We start from the raw sequence: 21,778 nt of genomic DNA on the forward strand, positions 1-21,778 counted from the left end.
GATGGTGACATATGACTCTCGCATACGACCCAACTTTAAAGGTTAGTTACATATATACAACCAACTCAACGGCCTTGTGGTTGGAGTGTTATACAGTAACAACCCACAGTAACAACCCATGACTGACCTGTTATACAGTAACAACCCACAGTAACAACCCATGACTGACTTGTTATACAGGAACAACCCACAGTAACAACCCATGACTGAACTGTTATACAGTAACAACCCATGACTCTATTGACCTGTTATACAGTAACAACCCATAACTCTATTGAACTGTTATACAGTAACAACCCATGACTCTATTGACCTGTTATACAGTAACAACCCATGACTCTATTGAACTGTTATACAGTAACAACCCATGACTCTATTGACCTGTTATACAGTAACAACCCATGACTCTATTGGCCTGTTATACAGTAACAACCCATGACTCTATTGAACTGTTATACAGTAACAACCCATGACTCTATTGAACTGTTATACAGTAACAACTCTAACCCATGACTCTATTGAACTGTTATACAGTAACAACCCATGACTCTATTGACCTGTTATACAGTAACAACCCATGACTCTATTGGCCTGTTATACAGTAAAAACCCATGACTCTATTGAACTGTTATACAGTAACAACCCATGACTCTATTGACCTGTTATACAGTAACAACCCATGACTCTATTGACCTGTTATACAGTAACAACCCATGACTCTATTGACCTGTTATACAGTAACAACTCATGACTCTATTGACCTGTTATACAGTAACAACCCATGACTCTATTGAACTGTTATACAGTAACAACCCATGACTCTATTGACCTGTTATACAGTAACAACCCATGACTCTATTGACCTGTTATACAGTAACAACCCATGACTCTATTGAACTGTTATACAGTAACAACCCATGACTCTATTGAACTGTTATACAGTAACAGTTCAATAGAAGAGAGAAGAGGAGGAGAGGAGCTGGAGAAGAGTAGGATAGAGAGAGGAGAAGAGGGAAGAGAGAAAGAGGAGAAAATGAGAGGGAGGAGAGGAGAGATGAGGAGAGGAGCAAAAGAAGAGGAGGAGGGGGGGAGCAAGAAGAGAGAAGAGGAGGAAGAGGAGAAGAGGAAGAGAAGGAGAAGAGAGAAGAGGTGGAGAGGAGGAGGAGAAAGGAGAAGAGGATGAGAATAGATAAGAGGAGGAGAGGAGGAAAGGAGAAGAGGAGGAGATGAGGGGACAGAAGAAAGAAGAGGAGGAGAAAGGAGAAGAGGAGGAGAAGAGAGAAGAGGAGGAGATGAGGGGACAGAAGAAAAGAAGAGGAGGAGAAGAGACAGGAGGAGAAGAGAGAAGCGGATGAGAAGAGAGGAGAGGAGGAGATGAGGGGAAAGAAGAAAGAAGAGGGGGAAAAGAGAGGAGAGGAGCAGAAGAGTGGAGGAGAGGAGAGGAGTGGAGGAGAGGAAGAGAGGAGGAGGAGAAGAGAGGAGAGAAGAGGAAGAGGGGGACAGAAGAGAGAAGAGGAAGAGAGGAGGAGGAGAAGAGAGGAGTGGAGGAGAGGACAGAAGAGAAGAGGAGGAGAGAAGAAGCAGAAAGGAGAAGAGAGGAGAGGGGGAGAGGAGGAGGACAGAATTATTCTGTTTGGTTAATAAACTGAAAGTGTTGTAAGCCTGTGTGTGTGTGTGCGTGTGTCTGTGTGTGTGTGAGAGAGAGAGAGCCACGGCCATATGCTGCGAATCAGGTTGAGTGGAGCGGAATGATCACATGACTGTCAAGACCACAGAAATGCCAAACACACACACACACACACACACACACACACACACAGACTGGAATAAAACTGGTGTTTTTTTTTATGTGTGTGTGTGTGTGTGTGTGTGTGTGTGTGTGTGTGTGTGTGTGTGTGTGTGTGTGTGTGTGTGTGTGTGTCCCAGGTGTTCCGGTGGAAGACAAGATTAATATGTTTATCAACAGTTTTGGCTCCATCCAGGAAACCAACATGGTGAGCAGAGTTACTAATGCTAAAACCATGCTAACAATGCTACCAACATTCCAACGTCATCAACATTAGCCTATATGCTATAAACAGTAGCCTGTATGCTATTAACATTAGTCTGTAAACCATCAACATTAGCCTGTATGCTATATGCTATAAACATTAGCCTGTATGCTATAAACAGTAGCCTGTATGCTATCACCATTAGCCTATATGCTATAAACATTAGCCTATATGATATTAACAGTAGCCTGTATGCTACCACCATCAGACTGTATGCCACCATCAGTGGTAGCATATGCTATCAGCATTAGCCTGTATGCTGCCCTAAACTCTCTCCTGGCCCCTTACACTAAGTCTGAATTTGTCCTGCTAGGTGACCTAAATTGGGACATGCTTAAACTACCTGAACCAAGTCCTAAAGCAATAGGGCTCCCTAAATCTTACTCAGATTATTACCAATCCCACAAGGTATGACTCCAAACACCCAGAAAAGGCTACTCTCCTCAATGTTATCCTCACAAATAATCCTGATAGGTATCAGTGTGGTGTTTTCTATCATGTCCTTAGTGATCACTGTTTTACAGCCTGTGTTCATAAAGGCTGCTCAGTGAAACAACCTGTCCTGATTTGTCATAGACGATTGATATAAAACTTTAACGAGCCTTCCTTCATGAACTGGCCTCTGTAAATCTGTATAGAATCAGCTTGATCCCCTCTGTCGAAGATGCTAGGACCTTATTTTTTGATATTTTCAGAATTAAAAACAGGTTCGGCACCTGGTTCGACCATGATCTGGCTTACTCCACCTCAACAATCCCATTTGGCAAATTGCTCGGCACACGCATACCCAGGCTGACTGGCTCTCGTTCAGGCAAATGAGAAATAAGTACACTCAGGCTATCTGGAAGGCCAAAATTAGTTACTTTAAGGAGCAGTTCTCTCTCTGTGGGTCTAACCCCAAGAAGTTCTGGAAAATGGTTAAAGATCTGGAGAATAAACCCTCCTCCTCAAAGCTGCCCATGTCCCTTAATGTTGATGATGTGGTTGTTACTGACAAGGAGCACATGGCTGAGCTCTTTAATCATCACTTCATTAAGTCAGGATTCCTATTTGACTCAGCCATGCCTCCTTGCCCGCCCAACATTTCCTCACCTCCCACCCCTTCTGATGTGACTATCCCCGATCCTCCTCCCTCTTGTCCCCCTGCCCCGCTACAAAGTTTTCCCCTGAAGGTGGTCACTGATTCTGAGGTGCTAAAGGAGCTCCTTTACCCCAAAAAAACACCTGGGTCATATGGTTTAGACCCTTTCTTCTTTAAGGTTGCTGGCTCTATCATGGCAAAGCATATCTCCAACATTTTTAACCTGTCTGTCCTCTCTGGGGAGGTTCCCATTGCTTGGAAGGCAGCCACGGTTCGTCCTTTATTTAAAGGGTCAGATCAAGCTGATCCTAACTGTTTAAGGCCTATTTCTATGTTGCCCTGTTTATCAAAAGTGTTGGAAAAATGTGTCAGTAATCAACTGACTGGCTTTCTTGATGTCTATAGTATTCTCTTGGGTATGCCATCTGGTTTGCGCTCACGTTATGGATGTGTCACTGCAACCATATACAGTAGGTCCTCACTGATGTCACCATTGCCCTTGAATCTAAGCAATGTTGTGCTGCTATTTTTATTGACTTGGCCAAATCTTTTGATACGGTTGACCATTACATTCTTGTTGGCCGGCTAAGGAGTATTGGTGTCTCTGAGGGGTCTTTGGCCTGGTTTGGTAACTACCTCTCTCAAAGAGAGCAGTGTATAAAGTCAGAACATCTGCTGTCTCAGCCACTGCCTGTCACCAAGGCAGTTCCCCAAGGCTCGATCCTAGGCCCCATGCTCTTCTCAATTTACATCAACAACATAGCTCAGGAGGTAGGAAGCTCTCTCAACCATTTATATGCAGATGATACAGTCTATTACTCAGCTGGCCCCTCCCTGGATTTTGTGTTAATCGCTCTACACAAAGCTTTCTTAGTGTCCAACAAGCTTTCTCTGCCCTTATTCTGAACATCTCTAAAACAAAGGTCATGTGGTCTGGTAAGAAGAATGCCCCTCTCCCTACAGGTGTGATTACTACCTCTGAGGGTTTAGAGCTTGAGGTAGTCTCCTTATACAAGTACTTGGGAGTATGGCTAGACGGTACACTGTCCTTCTCTCAGCACATAAAAAAGCTGCAGGCTAAAGTTAAATCTAGACTTGGTTTCCTCCATCGTAATCGCTCCTCTTTAACCCCTGCTACCAAACTAACCCTGATTCAGATGACCAGCCTACACATGCTAGATTACGTAGACATCGTTTATAGATCGGCAGGTAAGGGTGCTCTCGAGCGGCTAGATGTTCTTTACCATTCGGCCATCAGATTTGCCACCAATGCTCCTTATAGGACACATCGCTAAACTACGTCAAAATGCTCTAGACACCTTGGGGAATATGTAGAAAAGGGAATCTGGTTGATAGCCTATTCACTGCTCAATAGGGACGCACCAGAACACAGAGCTTTCAAAACACGAGTCACTTCCGGATTGGATTTTTCTCAGGCTTTCGTCTGCAATATCAGTTCTGTTATACTCACAGACAATATTTTTACAGTTTTGGAAACTTTAAAGTGTTTTCTATCAGAATCTGTCAATTATATGCATATTCTAGCATCTTGTCCTGACAAAATAGCCCGTTTACTCTGGGAACGTTATTTTTCCAAAAATGAAAATACTGCCCCCTAGTTACAAGAAGTTATAGGACACATCGCTGCACTCTATACTCCTCTGACCTCATGACTTGGTTCATGTACTGTCAACTGTGGGACCTTATATAGACAGGTGTGTGTCTTTCCAAATCATGTCCAATCAATTGAATTGACCACAGGTGGACTCCAATCAAGTTGTAGAAACATCTCAGGGATGATTAATGGAAACAGGATGCACCTGAGCTCAATTTCTAGTCTCATAGCAAAATGGTCTGAATACTTCCTATATGTAAATAAGGTGTTTTTTCCATTTTTGCTTTGTCATTATGGGGTATCGTGTGTAGATTGATCTTTGTCATTATGGGGTATCGTGTGTAGATTGATCTTTGTCATTATGGGGTATCATGTGTAGATTGATCTTTGTCATTATGGGGTATCGTGTGTAGATTGATCTTTGTCATTATGGGGTATCATGTGTAGATTGATCTTTGTCATTATGGGGTATCGTGTGTAGATTGATCTTTGTCATTATGGGGTATCGTGTGTAGATTGATCTTTGTCATTATGGGGTATCGTGTGTAGATTGATCTTTGTCATTATGGGGTATCGTGTGTAGATTGATCTTTGTCATTATGGGGTATCGTGTGTAGATTGATCTTTGTCATTATGGGGTATCATGTGTAGATTGATCTTTGTCATTATGGGGTATCGTGTGTAGATTGATCTTTGTCATTATGGGGTATCGTGTGTAGATTGATCTTTGTCATTATGGGGTATCGTGTGTAGATTGATCTTTGTCATTATGGGGTATCGTGTGTAGATTGATCTTTGTCATTATGGGGTATCGTGTGTAGATTGATCTTTGTCATTATGGGGTATCGTGTGTAGATTGATCTTTGTCATTATGGGGTATCATGTGTAGATTGATCTTTGTCATTATGGGGTATCGTGTGTAGATTGATCTTTGTCATTATGGGGTATCGTGTGTAGATTGATCTTTGTCATTATGGGGTATCGTGTGTAGATTGATCTTTGTCATTATGGGGTATCGTGTGTAGATTGATCTTTGTCATTATGGGGTATCGTGTGTAGATTGATCTTTGTCATTATGGGGTATCGTGTGTAGATTGATCTTTGTCATTATGGGGTATCGTGTGTAGATTGATCTTTGTCATTATGGGGTATCGTGTGTAGATTGATCTTTGTCATTATGGGGTATCGTGTGTAGATTGATCTTTGTCATTATGGGGTATCGTGTGTAGATTGATCTTTGTCATTATGGGGTATCGTGTGTAGATTGATCTTTGTCATTATGGGGTATCATGTGTAGATTGATCTTTGTCATTATGGGGTATCGTGTGTAGATTGATCTTTGTCATTATGGGGTATCGTGTGTAGATTGATCTTTGTCATTATGGGGTATCGTGTGTAGATTGATCTTTGTCATTATGGGGTATCGTGTGTAGATTGATCTTTGTCATTATGGGGTATCGTGTGTAGATTGATGATGATTATTATTTAATTCTACTCGTGCGTTGCTTTACCATGCAGTGATACAAATGGAAGTACACACACAGACTCCAACTAGCTTTTAGCTTTTAGCTAGTTGAAAAGCAAAGCACATGTGCGTCGAATATGAAAACTAGACATCCGTCAAAGCGTCCATTAGGTGGACATAAGGCATGGAGATGGGGATTGAGACAGATATCTAGCTTAAACAGAAAGCGTCCATTAGGTGGTTATAGGGCATGGAGATGGGGGATTGAGACAGATATCTAGCTTAAACAGAAAGCGTCCATTAGGTGGTTATAGGGCATGGAGATGGGGGATTGAGACAGATATCTAGATTAAACAGAAAGCGTCCATTAGGTGGCTATAGGGCATGGAGATGGGGGATTGAGACAGATATCTAGATTAAACAGAAAGATTTGGGGAGGGATTTTAATTATTATGCTAATTCGATTTCTATGGGGGAGCGAATGTTGACTCTAGGGGTTTAATTGACTTTGTACTAACAAATGATTGATTGTTGCTAGGACTACCGTGTGAACATCTTCCTGCGTCAGCGGTGGAACGACCCGAGGCTGAAGCTCCCGGCAGACTTCAAAGGAGAAGCGCTGACGGTGGACCCCAAGATATTCCAGTGTCTATGGAAACCAGACCTGTTCTTCGCCAACGAGAAACATGCCAACTTCCATGACGTCACGCAAGACAACATCCTGTTATTTATCTTCAGGAATGGAGACATTCTCATCAGCATGAGGTAGGTAGGTAGGTAGGTAGGTAGGTCTGTCTGTCTATGAAGTTGGACTCTTTTTACTGACTGAGATCTTATCAACTCATTTTAGACTGATTTTGTTAATAATTTGATTCAGTAATGCCCAGAGCAGAACCCCCTACCGGCAAACAATGAACTAAAAACTCTTAGTCTTATGGGGGCTTATGTCATTTGTGACTGAGACTTGTGTGCTTCCAAAAGTGTGCTTCCAACATTATACATTTTTGATTGCTAGGCATACAAATACAATTATTTCTTTATATCCTTGAAACGAGGTCTAGATGCGTCCCCTAACCCTAACCCGACTACTTTATGAACGACTCCTGGCGGAATACTTGACTGTCGCGAGGAAGATAAGCACAATATTGTTGGAACTGCAGTAGTCCCCCAAACGTTTGGGTTTGTAGTTTCAGTGTTGCGTGTTAAGTAGAGGCATGTGTATGTTATGGTTCTACAAAGCTGTGTCCATTGATAACATTCAATAACCAGTGAATTGGGTTAGGGTTAGTCTATCCACATGATAGACAGCTAGTGGTTGGAGCAATGAAGGACTAAAATGACTGAGGGACTTGGAAAAACTAATCATGACTAACAAGTCAGTAAAAAGAGTCATTTAAAAAGAACGAATAGTTTGCGAACTGCACATCACTACCGCCTGTCTGACTGTCTGCCTGGCAGCCTGCCTGGCTGCCTTTCAGCCTGTCTGTCTGCCAGGGTAGGTGCCTATGTGTGCCCAGTGACTGCCTGGTGTGTGTTCAGGTTGTCAGTGACTGTCTGTTGTGTCTTCAGGTTGTCAGTGACTGTCTGTTGTGTGTTCAGGTTGTCTGTTGTGTGTTCAGGTTGTCTGTTGTGTGTTCAGGTTGTCTGTTGTGTGTTCAGGTTGTCTGTTGTGTGTTCAGGTTGTCTGTTGTGTGTTCAGGTTGTCTGTTGTGTGTTCAGGTTGTCTGTTGTGTGTTCAGGTTGTCTGGTGTGTGTTCAGGTTGTCAGTGACTGTCTGTTGTGTGTTCAGGTTGTCAGTGACTGTCTGTTGTGTGTTCAGGTTGTCAGTGACTGTCTGTTGTGTGTTCAGGTTGTCAGTGACTGTCTGTTGTGTGTTCAGGTTGTCTGTTGTGTGTTCAGGTTGTCTGTTGTGTGTTCAGGTTGTCTGTTGTGTGTTCAGGTTGTCTGTTGTGTGTTCAGGTTGTCAGTGACTGTCTGTTGTGTGTTCAGGTTGTCTGTTGTGTGTTCAGGTTGTCTGTTGTGTGTTCAGGTTGTCTGTTGTGTGTTCAGGTTGTCTGTTGTGTGTTCAGGTTGTCTGTTGTGTGTTCAGGTTGTCTGTTGTGTGTTCAGGTTGTCTGGTGTGTGTTCAGGTTGTCAGTGACTGTCTGTTGTGTGTTCAGGTTGTCAGTGACTGTCTGTTGTGTGTTCAGGTTGTCAGTGACTGTCTGTTGTGTGTTCAGGTTGTCAGTGACTGTCTGTTGTGTGTTCAGGTTGTCTGTTGTGTGTTCAGGTTGTCTGTTGTGTGTTCAGGTTGTCTGTTGTGTGTTCAGGTTGTCAGTGACTGTCTGTTGTGTGTTCAGGTTGTCTGTTGTGTGTTCAGGTTGTCAGTGACTGTCTGTTGTGTGTTCAGGTTGTCTGTTGTGTGTTCAGGTTGTCAGTGACTGTCTGGTGTGTGTTCAGGTTGTCAGTGACTGTCTGTTGTATGTTCAGGTTGTCAGTGATTGTCTGATGTGTGTTCAGGTTGTCAGTGACTGTCTGTTGTGTGTTCAGGTTGTCAGTGACTGTCTGTTGTGTGTTCAGGTTGTCAGTGACTGTCTGGTGTGTGTTCAGGTTGTCAGTGATTGTATGTTGTGTGTTCAGGTTGTCAGTGACTGTCTGTTGTGTGTTCAGGTTGTCAGTGACTGTCTGTTGTGTGTTCAGGTTGTCAGTGACTGTCTGTTGTGTGTTCAGGTTGTCAGTGACTGTCTGTTGTGTGTTCAGGTTGTCAGTGACTGTCTGTTGTGTGTTCAGGTTGTCTGTTGTGTGTTCAGGTTGTCTGTTGTGTGTTCAGGTTGTCTGTTGTGTGTTCAGGTTGTCAGTGACTGTCTGTTGTGTGTTCAGGTTGTCTGTTGTGTGTTCAGGTTGTCAGTGACTGTCTGGTGTGTGTTCAGGTTGTCAGTGACTGTCTGTTGTATGTTCAGGTTGTCAGTGATTGTCTGATGTGTGTTCAGGTTGTCAGTGACTGTCTGTTGTGTGTTCAGGTTGTCAGTGACTGTCTGTTGTGTGTTCAGGTTGTCAGTGACTGTCTGTTGTGTGTTCAGGTTGTCAGTGACTGTCTGGTGTGTGTTCAGGTTGTCAGTGATTGTATGTTGTGTGTTCAGGTTGTCAGTGACTGTCTGTTGTGTGTTCAGGTTGTCAGTGACTGTCTGTTGTGTGTTCAGGTTGTCAGTGACTGTCTGTTGTGTGTTCAGGTTGTCTGTTGTGTGTTCAGGTTGTCAGTGATTGTCTGATGTGTGTTCAGGTTGTCAGTGACTGTCTGTTGTATGTTCAGGTTGTCAGTGACTGTCTGTTGTGTGTTCAGGTTGTCAGTGACTGTCTGTTGTGTGTTCAGGTTGTCAGTGACTGTCTGTTGTGTGTTCAGGTTGTCAGTGACTGTCTGTTGTGTGTTCAGGTTGTCAGTGACTGTCTGTTGTGTGTTCAGGTTGTCAGTGACTGTCTGTTTTGAGTTCAGGTTGTCAGTGACTGTCTGTTGTGTGTTCAGGTTGTCAGTGACTGTCTGTTGTGTGTTCAGGTTGTCAGTGACTGTCTGTTGTGAGTTCAGGTTGTCAGTGACTGTCTGTTGTGTGTTCAGGTTGTCAGTGACCCTGTCCTGCCCTCTGGACCTCACTCTGTTCCCCATGGACACACAGCTCTGCAAGATGCAACTGGAGAGCTGTACGTAAAACCTCTCTCTAACACACTCTCACACACGCACGCACAGAGAGACACACGCAATATTCATATACAGTGAGTGCACAAAACATTAAGAACACCTGCTGTTTCCATGACATAGACTGACCAGGTGAATCCAGGTGAAAGCTATGATCCCTTATTGATGTCACCTGTTAAATCCACTTCAATCAGTGTAGATGATGGAGATGAGACAGGTTAAAGATGGATTTTTAAGCCTTGGGACAATTGAGACATGGATTGTGTATGTATGTGTGCCATTCAGAGGGTGAATGGGCAAAACCAAAGATTTAAGTGCCTTTGAATGGAGTATGGTAGTAGATGCCAGACGCACCGGTTTGTGTCAAGAACTGCAAAGCTGCTGGGTTTTTCATGCTCAACTGTTTCCTGTGTGTATCAAGCATAGTCCACCACCCAAAGGACATTCTGCCAACTTGACACAACTGTGGGAAGTGTTGGAGTCAACATGGGCCACCATCCCACCAGTGATATACATTTATATAGTGTTGTTATTGTAGTTGGCTGCACCACCAGTGATATATATTTATATAGTGTTGTTATTGTAGTTGGCTGCACCACCAGGGATATATATTTATATAGTGCTGTTATTGTAGTTGGCTGCACCACCAGGGATATATATTTATATTGTAGTTCACTGCACCACCAGGGATATATATTTATATAGTGTTGTTATTGTAGTTGGCTACACCACCAGGGATATACATTTATATAGTGCTGTTATTGTAGTTGGCTGCACCACCAGGGATATATATTTATATAGTGTTGTTATTGTAGTTGACTGCACCACCAGGGATATATATTTATATTGTAGTTGACTGCACCACCAGGGATATATATTTATATAGTGTTGTTATTGTAGTGTACTGCACCACCAGTGATATATATTTATATTGTAGTCGGCTGCACCACCAGTGATATATATTTATATTGTAGTTGGCTGCACCACCAGTGATATATATTTATATAGTGTTGTTATTGTAGTGTACTGCACCACCAGTGATATATATTTATATAGTGTTGTTATTGTAGTTGGCTGCACCACCAGTGATATTTATTTATATAGTGTTGTTATTGTAGTGTACTGCACCACCAGTGATATATATTTATATTGTAGTTGGCTGCACCACCAGGGATATATATTTATATAGTGTTGTTATTGTAGTTGGCTGCACCACCAGTGATATATATTTATATAGTGTTGTTATTGTAGTTGGCTGCACCACCAGGGATATATATTTATATAGTGTTGTTATTGTAGTTGGCTGCACCACCAGGATATATATTTATATAGTGTTGTTATTGTAGTTGGCTGCACCACCAGTGATATTTATTTATATAGTGTTGTTATTGTAGTGTACTGCACCACCAGTGATATATATTTATATTGTAGTTGGCTGCACCACCAGGGATATATATTTATATAGTGTTGTTATTGTAGTTGGCTGCACCACCAGGGATATATATTTATATAGTGTTGTTATTGTAGTTGGCTTCACCACCAGTGATATGTATTTATATAGTGTTGTTATTGTAGTTGGCTGCACCACCAGGGATATATATTTATATAGTGTTGTTATTGTAGTTGACTGCACCACCAGGGATATATATTTATATAGTGTTGTTATTGTAGTTGACTGCACCACCAGGGATATATATTTATATAGTGTTGTTATTGTAGTTGGCTACACCACCAGGGATATATATTTATATAGTGTTGTTATTGTAGTTGACTGCACCACCAGGGATATATATTTATATAGTTTTGTTATTGTAGTTGGCTGCACCACCAGTGATATATATTTATATTGTAGTGTACTGCACCACCAGTGATATATATTTATATAGTGTTGTTATTGTAGTTGACTGCACCACCAGTGATATATATTTATATAGTGTTGTTATTGTAGTGTACTGCACCACCAGTGATATATATTTATATTGTAGTCGGCTGCACCACCAGTGATATATATTTATATTGTAGTTGGCTGCACCACCAGTGATATATATTTATATAGTGTTGTTATTGTAGTGTACTGCACCACCAGTGATATATATTTATATAGTGTTGTTATTGTAGTTGGCTGCACCACCAGTGATATTTATTTATATAGTGTTGTTATTGTAGTGTACTGCACCACCAGTGATATATATTTATATTGTAGTTGGCTGCACCACCAGGGATATATATTTATATAGTGTTGTTATTGTAGTTGGCTGCACCACCAGTGATATATATTTATATAGTGTTGTTATTGTAGTTGGCTGCACCACCAGGGATATATATTTATATAGTGTTGTTATTGTAGTTGGCTGCACCACCAGGGATATATATTTATATAGTGTTGTTATTGTAGTTGGCTGCACCACCAGTGATATTTATTTATATAGTGTTGTTATTGTAGTGTACTGCACCACCAGTGATATATATTTATATTGTAGTTGGCTGCACCACCAGGGATATATATTTATATAGTGTTGTTATTGTAGTTGGCTGCACCACCAGGGATATGTATTTATATAGTGTTGTTATTGTAGTTGGCTGCACCACCAGGGATATATATTTATATAGTGTTGTTATTGTAGTTGACTGCACCACCAGGGATATATATTTATATAGTGTTGTTATTGTAGTTGACTGCACCACCAGGGATATATATTTATATAGTGTTGTTATTGTAGTTGGCTACACCACCAGGGATATATATTTATATAGTGTTGTTATTGTAGTTGACTGCACCACCAGGGATATATATTTATATAGTTTTGTTATTGTAGTTGGCTGCACCACCAGTGATATATATTTATATTGTAGTGTACTGCACCACCAGTGATATATATTTATATAGTGTTGTTATTGTAGTTGACTGCACCACCAGTGATATATATTTATATAGTGTTGTTATTGTAGTTGACTGCACCACCAGGGATATACATTTATATAGTGTTGTTATTGTAGTTGGCTACACCACCAGTGATATATATTTATATAGTGTTGTTATTGTAGTTGGCTGCACCACCAGTGATATATATTTATATTGTAGTTGGCTGCACCACCAGTGATATATATTTATATAGTGTTGTTATTGTAGTGTACTGCACCACCAGTGATATATATTTATATAGTGTTGTTATTGTAGTTGGCTGCACCACCAGTGATATTTATTTATATAGTGTTGTTATTGTAGTGTACTGCACCACCAGTGATATATATTTATATTGTAGTTGGCTGCACCACCAGGGATATATATTTATATAGTGTTGTTATTGTAGTTGGCTGCACCACCAGTGATATATATTTATATAGTGTTGTTATTGTAGTTGGCTGCACCACCAGGGATATATATTTATATAGTGTTGTTATTGTAGTTGGCTGCACCACCAGGGATATATATTTATATAGTGTTGTTATTGTAGTTGGCTGCACCACCAGTGATATTTATTTATATAGTGTTGTTATTGTAGTGTACTGCACCACCAGTAATATATATTTATATTGTAGTTGGCTGCACCACCAGGGATATATATTTATATAGTGTTGTTATTGTAGTTGGCTGCACCACCAGGGATATATATTTATATAGTGTTGTTATTGTAGTTGGCTTCACCACCAGTGATATGTATTTATATAGTGTTGTTATTGTAGTTGGCTGCACCACCAGGGATATATATTTATATAGTGTTGTTATTGTAGTTGACTGCACCACCAGGGATATATATTTATATAGTGTTGTTATTGTAGTTGACTGCACCACCAGGGATATATATTTATATAGTGTTGTTATTGTAGTTGGCTACACCACCAGGGATATATATTTATATAGTGTTGTTATTGTAGTTGACTGCACCACCAGGGATATATATTTATATAGTTTTGTTATTGTAGTTGGCTGCACCACCAGTGATATATATTTATATTGTAGTGTACTGCACCACCAGTGATATATATTTATATAGTGTTGTTATTGTAGTTGACTGCACCACCAGTGATATATATTTATATAGTGTTGTTATTGTAGTGTACTGCACCACCAGTGATATATATTTATATTGTAGTCGGCTGCACCACCAGTGATATATATTTATATTGTAGTTGGCTGCACCACCAGTGATATATATTTATATAGTGTTGTTATTGTAGTGTACTGCACCACCAGTGATATATATTTATATAGTGTTGTTATTGTAGTTGGCTGCACCACCAGTGATATTTATTTATATAGTGTTGTTATTGTAGTGTACTGCACCACCAGTGATATATATTTATATTGTAGTTGGCTGCACCACCAGGGATATATATTTATATAGTGTTGTTATTGTAGTTGGCTGCACCACCAGTGATATATATTTATATAGTGTTGTTATTGTAGTTGGCTGCACCACCAGGGATATATATTTATATAGTGTTGTTATTGTAGTTGGCTGCACCACCAGGGATATATATTTATATAGTGTTGTTATTGTAGTTGGCTGCACCACCAGTGATATTTATTTATATAGTGTTGTTATTGTAGTGTACTGCACCACCAGTGATATATATTTATATTGTAGTTGGCTGCACCACCAGGGATATATATTTATATAGTGTTGTTATTGTAGTTGGCTGCACCACCAGGGATATGTATTTATATAGTGTTGTTATTGTAGTTGGCTGCACCACCAGGGATATATATTTATATAGTGTTGTTATTGTAGTTGACTGCACCACCAGGGATATATATTTATATAGTGTTGTTATTGTAGTTGACTGCACCACCAGGGATATATATTTATATAGTGTTGTTATTGTAGTTGGCTACACCACCAGGGATATATATTTATATAGTGTTGTTATTGTAGTTGACTGCACCACCAGGGATATATATTTATATAGTTTTGTTATTGTAGTTGGCTGCACCACCAGTGATATATATTTATATTGTAGTGTACTGCACCACCAGTGATATATATTTATATAGTGTTGTTATTGTAGTTGACTGCACCACCAGTGATATATATTTATATAGTGTTGTTATTGTAGTTGGCTGCACCACCAGGGATATACATTTATATAGTGTTGTTATTGTAGTTGGCTACACCACCAGTGATATATATTTATATAGTGTTGTTATTGTAGTTGACTGCACCACCAGGGATATACATTTATATAGTGCTGTTATTGTAGTTGGCTGCACCACCAGTGATATACATTTATATTGTAGTTGGCTACACCACCAGGGATATATATTTATATTGTAGTTGGCTTCACCACCAGTGATATATATTTATATTGTAGTTGGCTGCACCACCAGGGATATACATTTATATAGTGTTGTTATTGTAGTTGGCTGCACCACCAGTGATATATATTTATATAGTGTTGTTATTGTAGTTGGCTTCACCACCAGTGATATGTATTTATATAGTGTTGTTATTGTAGTTGGCTGCACCACCAGGGATATATATTTATATAGTGTTGTTATTGTAGTTGGCTACACCACCAGGGATATATATTTATATTGTAGTTGGCTTCACCACCAGTGATATATATTTATATAGTGTTGTTATTGTAGTTGGCTACACCACCAGTGATATATATTTATATTGTAGTTGGCTTCACCACCAGGGATATATATTTATATAGTGTTGTTATTGTAGTTGGCTACACCACCAGGGATATATATTTATATAGTGCTGTTATTGTAGTTGGCTACACCACCAGGGATATATATTTATATAGTGCTGTTATTGTAGTTGGCTACACCACCAGTGATATATATTTATATTGTAGTTGACTGCACCACCAGTGATATATATTTATATAGTGTTGTTATTGTAGTTGGCTACACCACCAGGGATATATATTTATATAGTGCTGTTATTGTAGTTGGCTTCACCACCAGTGATATATATTTATATTGTAGTTGGCTACACCACCAGGGATATATATTTTTGGTTGGGAATCATTTGGAATCATTAATGGATAGCGATAATATAACTGTTTTCTCTGAGTTAAGTATTCAAGCCCTTTGTAATGGCAAGCATAAATCATTTCGGGAGTAAAACATTTTTAACAAGTCACATAATAGGTGCTATGGACTCACTCTGTGTAAATAGTGTTTAACATGATATTTGAATGACTACCTCATCTCTGTACCCCACACATGCAATTATCTGTAAGGTCCCTCAGTGGAGCATTGCATTTCAAATACAGATCCAACCGCAAAGACCAGGTTTTTTTTCCAATTCCTTTGATAGATGGGTAAAATAAAAAGCAGACATTGATTATCCATTTGAGGTGAAGTCATGAATTACACTTTGGATGGTGTATCAATATACCAAGTCACTACAAAGATACAGGTGTCCTTCCTAACTTAGTTGCCGGAGAGGAAGAAAACAGCTCAGGGATGACATGAGGCCAATGGTGACATTAAAAAAGTTTGAGTTTAAAGGCTGTGATAGGAGAAAACAACATTGTAGTTACTCCACAATACGAACGTAATCGACAGAGTGAAAAGAAGGAAGCCTGTAAATAATAAAAATCGTCCAAAACATCCTGTTTGCAACACAGTGCCTTGCAAAAGTATTCACCCCCTTGGCATTTTTCCTATCTTGTTGTATTACAACCTGTAATTTAAATAGATTTTTACTTGGATTTCATGTAATGGACATACACAAAATAGTCCAAATTGGTGAAGTGAAATTTAAAAAATAACTTATTTCAAAACATTCTAGAAAAAAAAGGAAAAGTGATGTGTGCATATGTATTCACCCCCTTTGCTATGAAGCCCCATAAATAAGATCTGGTGCAAGCAATTACCTTCAGAAGTCACATAATTCGTTAGATTGCACACAAGGGTTAGAGGGTGGACTTTATTTAAGTGTCACACCATCTGTCACATGATCTCAGTATATATACACGTATTCTGAAAGGTCCCAGAGTCTGCAACACGACTAAGCAAGGGGCACCACCAAGCAAGCTGCACCATGAAGACCAAGGAGCTATCCAAACAGGTCAGGGACAAAGTAGTGGAGAAGTACAGATCAGGGTTGGGTTATAAAAAAATATCACAAACTTTGAACATCCCACGGAGCACCATTAAATCCATCATTAAAAAACTGAAAGAATATGGCACCAGAACAAACCTGCCAAGAGAGGGCCGCCCACCAAAACCCACGGACCAGGCAAGGAGGGCATTAATCAGAGAGGCAACAAAGAGACCAAAGATAACCCTGAAGGCGCTGCAAAGCTCCACTGCGGAAACTGGAGTACCGGTCCATTGGACCTCTTTAAGCCGTACACGCCACAGAGCTGGGCTTTATGACAGAGGGGACAGAAAAAATACATTGCTTAAAGAAAAAAATAAGCAACCTCGTTTGGTGTTCGCCAAAAGGCATGTGGGTGACTCCCAAATGTATGGAAGAAGGTACTCTGGTTAGATGAGACTAAAATTGAGCTTTTTGGCCATCAAGGAAAACGTTATCTGGCGCAAACCCAACACCTCTCATCACCCCGAGAACACCATCCCCACAGTGAAGCATGAACATTACAGACTGGGACAAGGAGAGGTTGAACATTACAGACTGGGATAAGGAGAGGTTGAACATTACAGACTGGGATAAGGAGAGGTTGAACATTACAGACTGGGATAAGGAGAGGTTGAACATTACAGACTGGGATAAGGAGAGGTTGAACATTACAGACTGGGATAAGGAGAGGTTGTACATTACAGACTGGGATAAGGAGAGGTTGAACATTACAGACTGGGATAAGGAGAGGTTGTACATTACAGACTGGGACAAGGAGAGATTGAACATTACCATGAATATGCCTGCCATTACAGACTGGGTTAGATGAGACTAAAATTGAGCTTTTTGGCCATCAAGGAAAACGTTATCTGGCGCAAACCCAACACCTCTCATCACCCCGAGAACACCATCCCCACAGTGAAGCATGAACATTACAGACTGGGACAAGGAGAGGTTGAACATTACAGACTGGGACAAGGAGAGGTTGAACATTACAGACTGGGATAAGGAGAGGTTGAACATTACAGACTGGGATAAGGAGAGGTTGTACATTACAGACTGGGATAAGGAGAGGTTGAACATTACAGACTGGGATAAGGAGAGGTTGTACATTACAGACTGGGATAAGGAGAGGTTGAACATTACAGACGGGGATAAGGAGAGGTTGTACATTACAGACTGGGATAAGGAGAGGTTGAACATTACAGACTGGGACAAGGAGAGATTGAACATTACCATGAATATGCCTGCCATTACAGACTGGGATAAGGAGAGGTTGAACATTACAGACTGGGACAAGGAGAGGTTGAACATTACAGACTGGGATAAGGAGAGATTGAACATTACCATGAATATGCCTGCCATTACAGACTGGGATAAGGAGAGGTTGAACATTACCATGAATATGCCTGCCATTACAGACTGGGATAAGGAGAGGTTGAACATTACAGACTGGGATAAGGAGAGGTTGAACATTACAGACTGGGATAAGGAGAGGTTGAACATTACAGACTGGGATAAGGAGAGGTTGAACCTTACAGACTGGGACAAGGAGAGATGGGAACATTACAGACTGGGACAAGGAGAGATTGAACATTACCATGAATATGCCTGCCATTACAGACTGGGATAAGGAGAGGTTGAACATTACCATGAATATACCTGCCATTACAGACTGGGATAAGGAGAGGTTGAACATTACAGACTGGGACAAGGAGAGGTTGAACATTACAGACTGGGATAAGGAGAAGTTGAACATTACCATGAATATGCCTGCCATTACAGACTGGGATAAGGAGAGGTTGAACATTACCATGAATATGCCTGGCATTACAGACTGGGATAAGGAGAGGTTTAACATTACCATGAATATGCCTGCCATTACAGACTGGGATAAGGAGAGGTTGAACATTACAGACTGGGATAAGGAGAGGTTGAACATTACCATGAATATGCCTGGCATTACAGACTGGGATAAGGAGAGGTTGAACATTACAGACTGGGATAAGGAGAGGTTGAACATTACAGACTGGGATAAGGAGAGGTTGTACATTACAGACTGGGATAAGGAGAGGTTGAACATTACAGACTGGGATAAGGAGAGGTTGTACATTACAGACTGGGATAAGGAGAGGTTGAACATTACAGACTGGGATAAGGAGAGGTTGTACATTACAGACTGGGACAAGGAGAGATTGAACATTACCATGAATATGCCTGCCATTACAGACTGGGTTAGATGAGACTAAAATTGAGCTTTTTGGCCATCAAGGAAAACGTTATCTGGCGCAAACCCAACACCTCTCATCACCCCGAGAACACCATCCCCACAGTGAAGCATGAACATTACAGACTGGGACAAGGAGAGGTTGAACATTACAGACTGGGACAAGGAGAGGTTGAACATTACAGACTGGGATAAGGAGAGGTTGAACATTACAGACTGGGATAAGGAGAGGTTGAACATTACAGACTGGGATAAGGAGAGGTTGAACATTACAGACTGGGATAAGGAGAGGTTGTACATTACAGACTGGGATAAGGAGAGGTTGAACATTACAGACGGGGATAAGGAGAGGTTGTACATTACAGACTGGGATAAGGAGAGGTTGAACATTACAGACTGGGACAAGGAGAGATTGAACATTACCATGAATATGCCTGCCATTACAGACTGGGATAAGGAGAGGTTGAACATTACAGACTGGGACAAGGAGAGGTTGAACATTACAGACTGGGATAAGGAGAGATTGAACATTACCATGAATATGCCTGCCATTACAGACTGGGATAAGGAGAGGTTGAACATTACCATGAATATGCCTGCCATTACAGACTGGGATAAGGAGAGGTTGAACATTGCAGACTGGGATAAGGAGAGGTTGAACATTACAGACTGGGATAAGGAGAGGTTGAACATTACAGACTGGGATAAGGAGAGGTTGAACATTACAGACTGGGACAAGGAGAGATGGGAACATTACAGACTGGGACAAGGAGAGATTGAACATTACCATGAATATGCCTGCCATTACAGACTGGGATAAGGAGAGGTTGAACATTACCATGAATATACCTGCCATTACAGACTGGGATAAGGAGAGGTTGAACATTACAGACTGGGACAAGGAGAGGTTGAACATTACAGACTGGGATAAGGAGAAGTTGAACATTACCATGAATATGCCTGCCATTACAGACTGGGATAAGGAGAGGTTGAACATTACCATGAATATGCCTGGCATTACAGACTGGGATAAGGAGAGGTTTAACATTACCATGAATATGCCTGCCATTACAGACTGGGATAAGGAGAGGTTGAACATTACAGACTGGGATAAGGAGAGGTTGAACATTACCATGAATATGCCTGGCATTACAGACTGGGATAAGGAGAGGTTGAACATTACAGACTGGGATAAGGAGAGGTTGAACATTACAGACTGGGATAAGGAGAGGTTGTACATTACAGACTGGGATAAGGAGAGGTTGAACATTACAGACTGGGATAAGGAGAGGTTGTACATTACAGACTGGGATAAGGAGAGGTTGAACATTACAGACTGGGACAAGGAGAGGTTGAACATTACAGACTGGGACAAGGAGAGATTGAACATTACCATGAATACTGCCATTACAGACTGGGTTAGATGAGACTAAAATTGAGCTTTTGGCCATCAAGGAAAACGTTATCTGGCGCAAACCCAACACCTCTCATCACCCCGAGAACACCATCCCCACAGTGAAGCATGAACATTACAGACTGGGATAAGGAGAGGTTGAACATTACAGACTGGGACAAGGAGAGGTTGAACATTACAGACTGGGATAAGGAGAGGTTGAACATTACAGACTGGGATAAGGAGAGGTTGAACATTACAGACTGGGATAAGGAGAGGTTGAACATTACAGACTGGGATAAGGAGAGGTTGAACATTACAGACTGGGATAAGGAGAGGTTGAACATTACAGACGGGGATAAGGAGAGGTTGAACATTACAGACTGGGATAAGGAGAGGTTGAACATTACAGACTGGGACAAGGAGAGATTGAACATTACCATGAATATGCCTGCCATTACAGACTGGGATAAGGAGAGGTTGAACATTACAGACTGGGATAAGGAGAGGTTGAACATTACAGACTGGGATAAGGAGAGGTTGAACATTACCATGAATATGCCTGCCATTACAGACTGGGATAAGGAGAGGTTGAACATTACCATGAATATGCCTGCCATTACAGACTGGGATAAGGAGAGGCCTTGAACATTGCAGACTGGGATTAAAAAGGTTGAACATTACAGACTGGGATAAGGAGAGGTTGAACATTCAGACTGGGATGGAGGGTTGAACATTACAGACTGGGACATAAAATGCATTACAGACTGGGTCAAGGAGAGATTGAACATTACCATGAATATGCCTTCCATTACAGACTGGGATAATGGAGAGCTTGCGAACATTAGCCATGAATATAGGAGGCCATGTTACTAGACTGGGATTTTGAGAGTTTGATGACATTACAGACTGGGACAAGGAGAGGTTGAACATTACAGCCTTGTGTGTGGTAGAAGTTGAACATTAGCTCCAATATGTCAAACCAGGGCTTACAGACTGGGATAAGGAGAGGTTGAACATTACCATGAATATGCCGATGCAGTTCCATTACAGACTGGGATCAAAGGAGGGCTTTTTTAACATTACTTCATGGGAATATGCCTGCCATTTACAGACTGGGATAAGGAGAGGTTGAACATTACAGACTGGGATAAGGAAAGGTTGAACATTACAGACTGGGATAAGGAGAGTCCTGAACATTACCATGAATATGCCTGGCATTACATACTGGGA

The 21,778-nt window shown here is 40.8% G+C and overlaps 1 protein-coding gene across 1 annotated transcript in view; it reads left to right on the forward strand.

The window, feature by feature from the left end:
- Positions 1–21,778, forward strand: part of LOC135567500 (glycine receptor subunit beta-like) — a gene marked incomplete at its 3' end in the record, with an annotated part of 37,300 nt that overhangs the window by 60 nt on the left and 15,462 nt on the right. The window contains exons 1-4 of the mRNA XM_065014865.1: positions 1–41; positions 1,927–1,994; positions 6,751–6,977; positions 9,802–9,884. The exon at positions 1–41 is cut by the window's left edge and continues 60 nt beyond it. Coding sequence (XP_064870937.1) covers positions 2–41; positions 1,927–1,994; positions 6,751–6,977; positions 9,802–9,884 — 418 coding nt within the window. The remainder of the gene's footprint in view (positions 42–1,926; positions 1,995–6,750; positions 6,978–9,801; positions 9,885–21,778) is intronic.

The sequence above is a fragment of the Oncorhynchus nerka genome, unplaced genomic scaffold (assembly GCF_034236695.1).
Source record: "Oncorhynchus nerka isolate Pitt River unplaced genomic scaffold, Oner_Uvic_2.0 unplaced_scaffold_1989, whole genome shotgun sequence".
Taxonomy (NCBI): Eukaryota; Metazoa; Chordata; class Actinopteri; order Salmoniformes; family Salmonidae; genus Oncorhynchus; species Oncorhynchus nerka.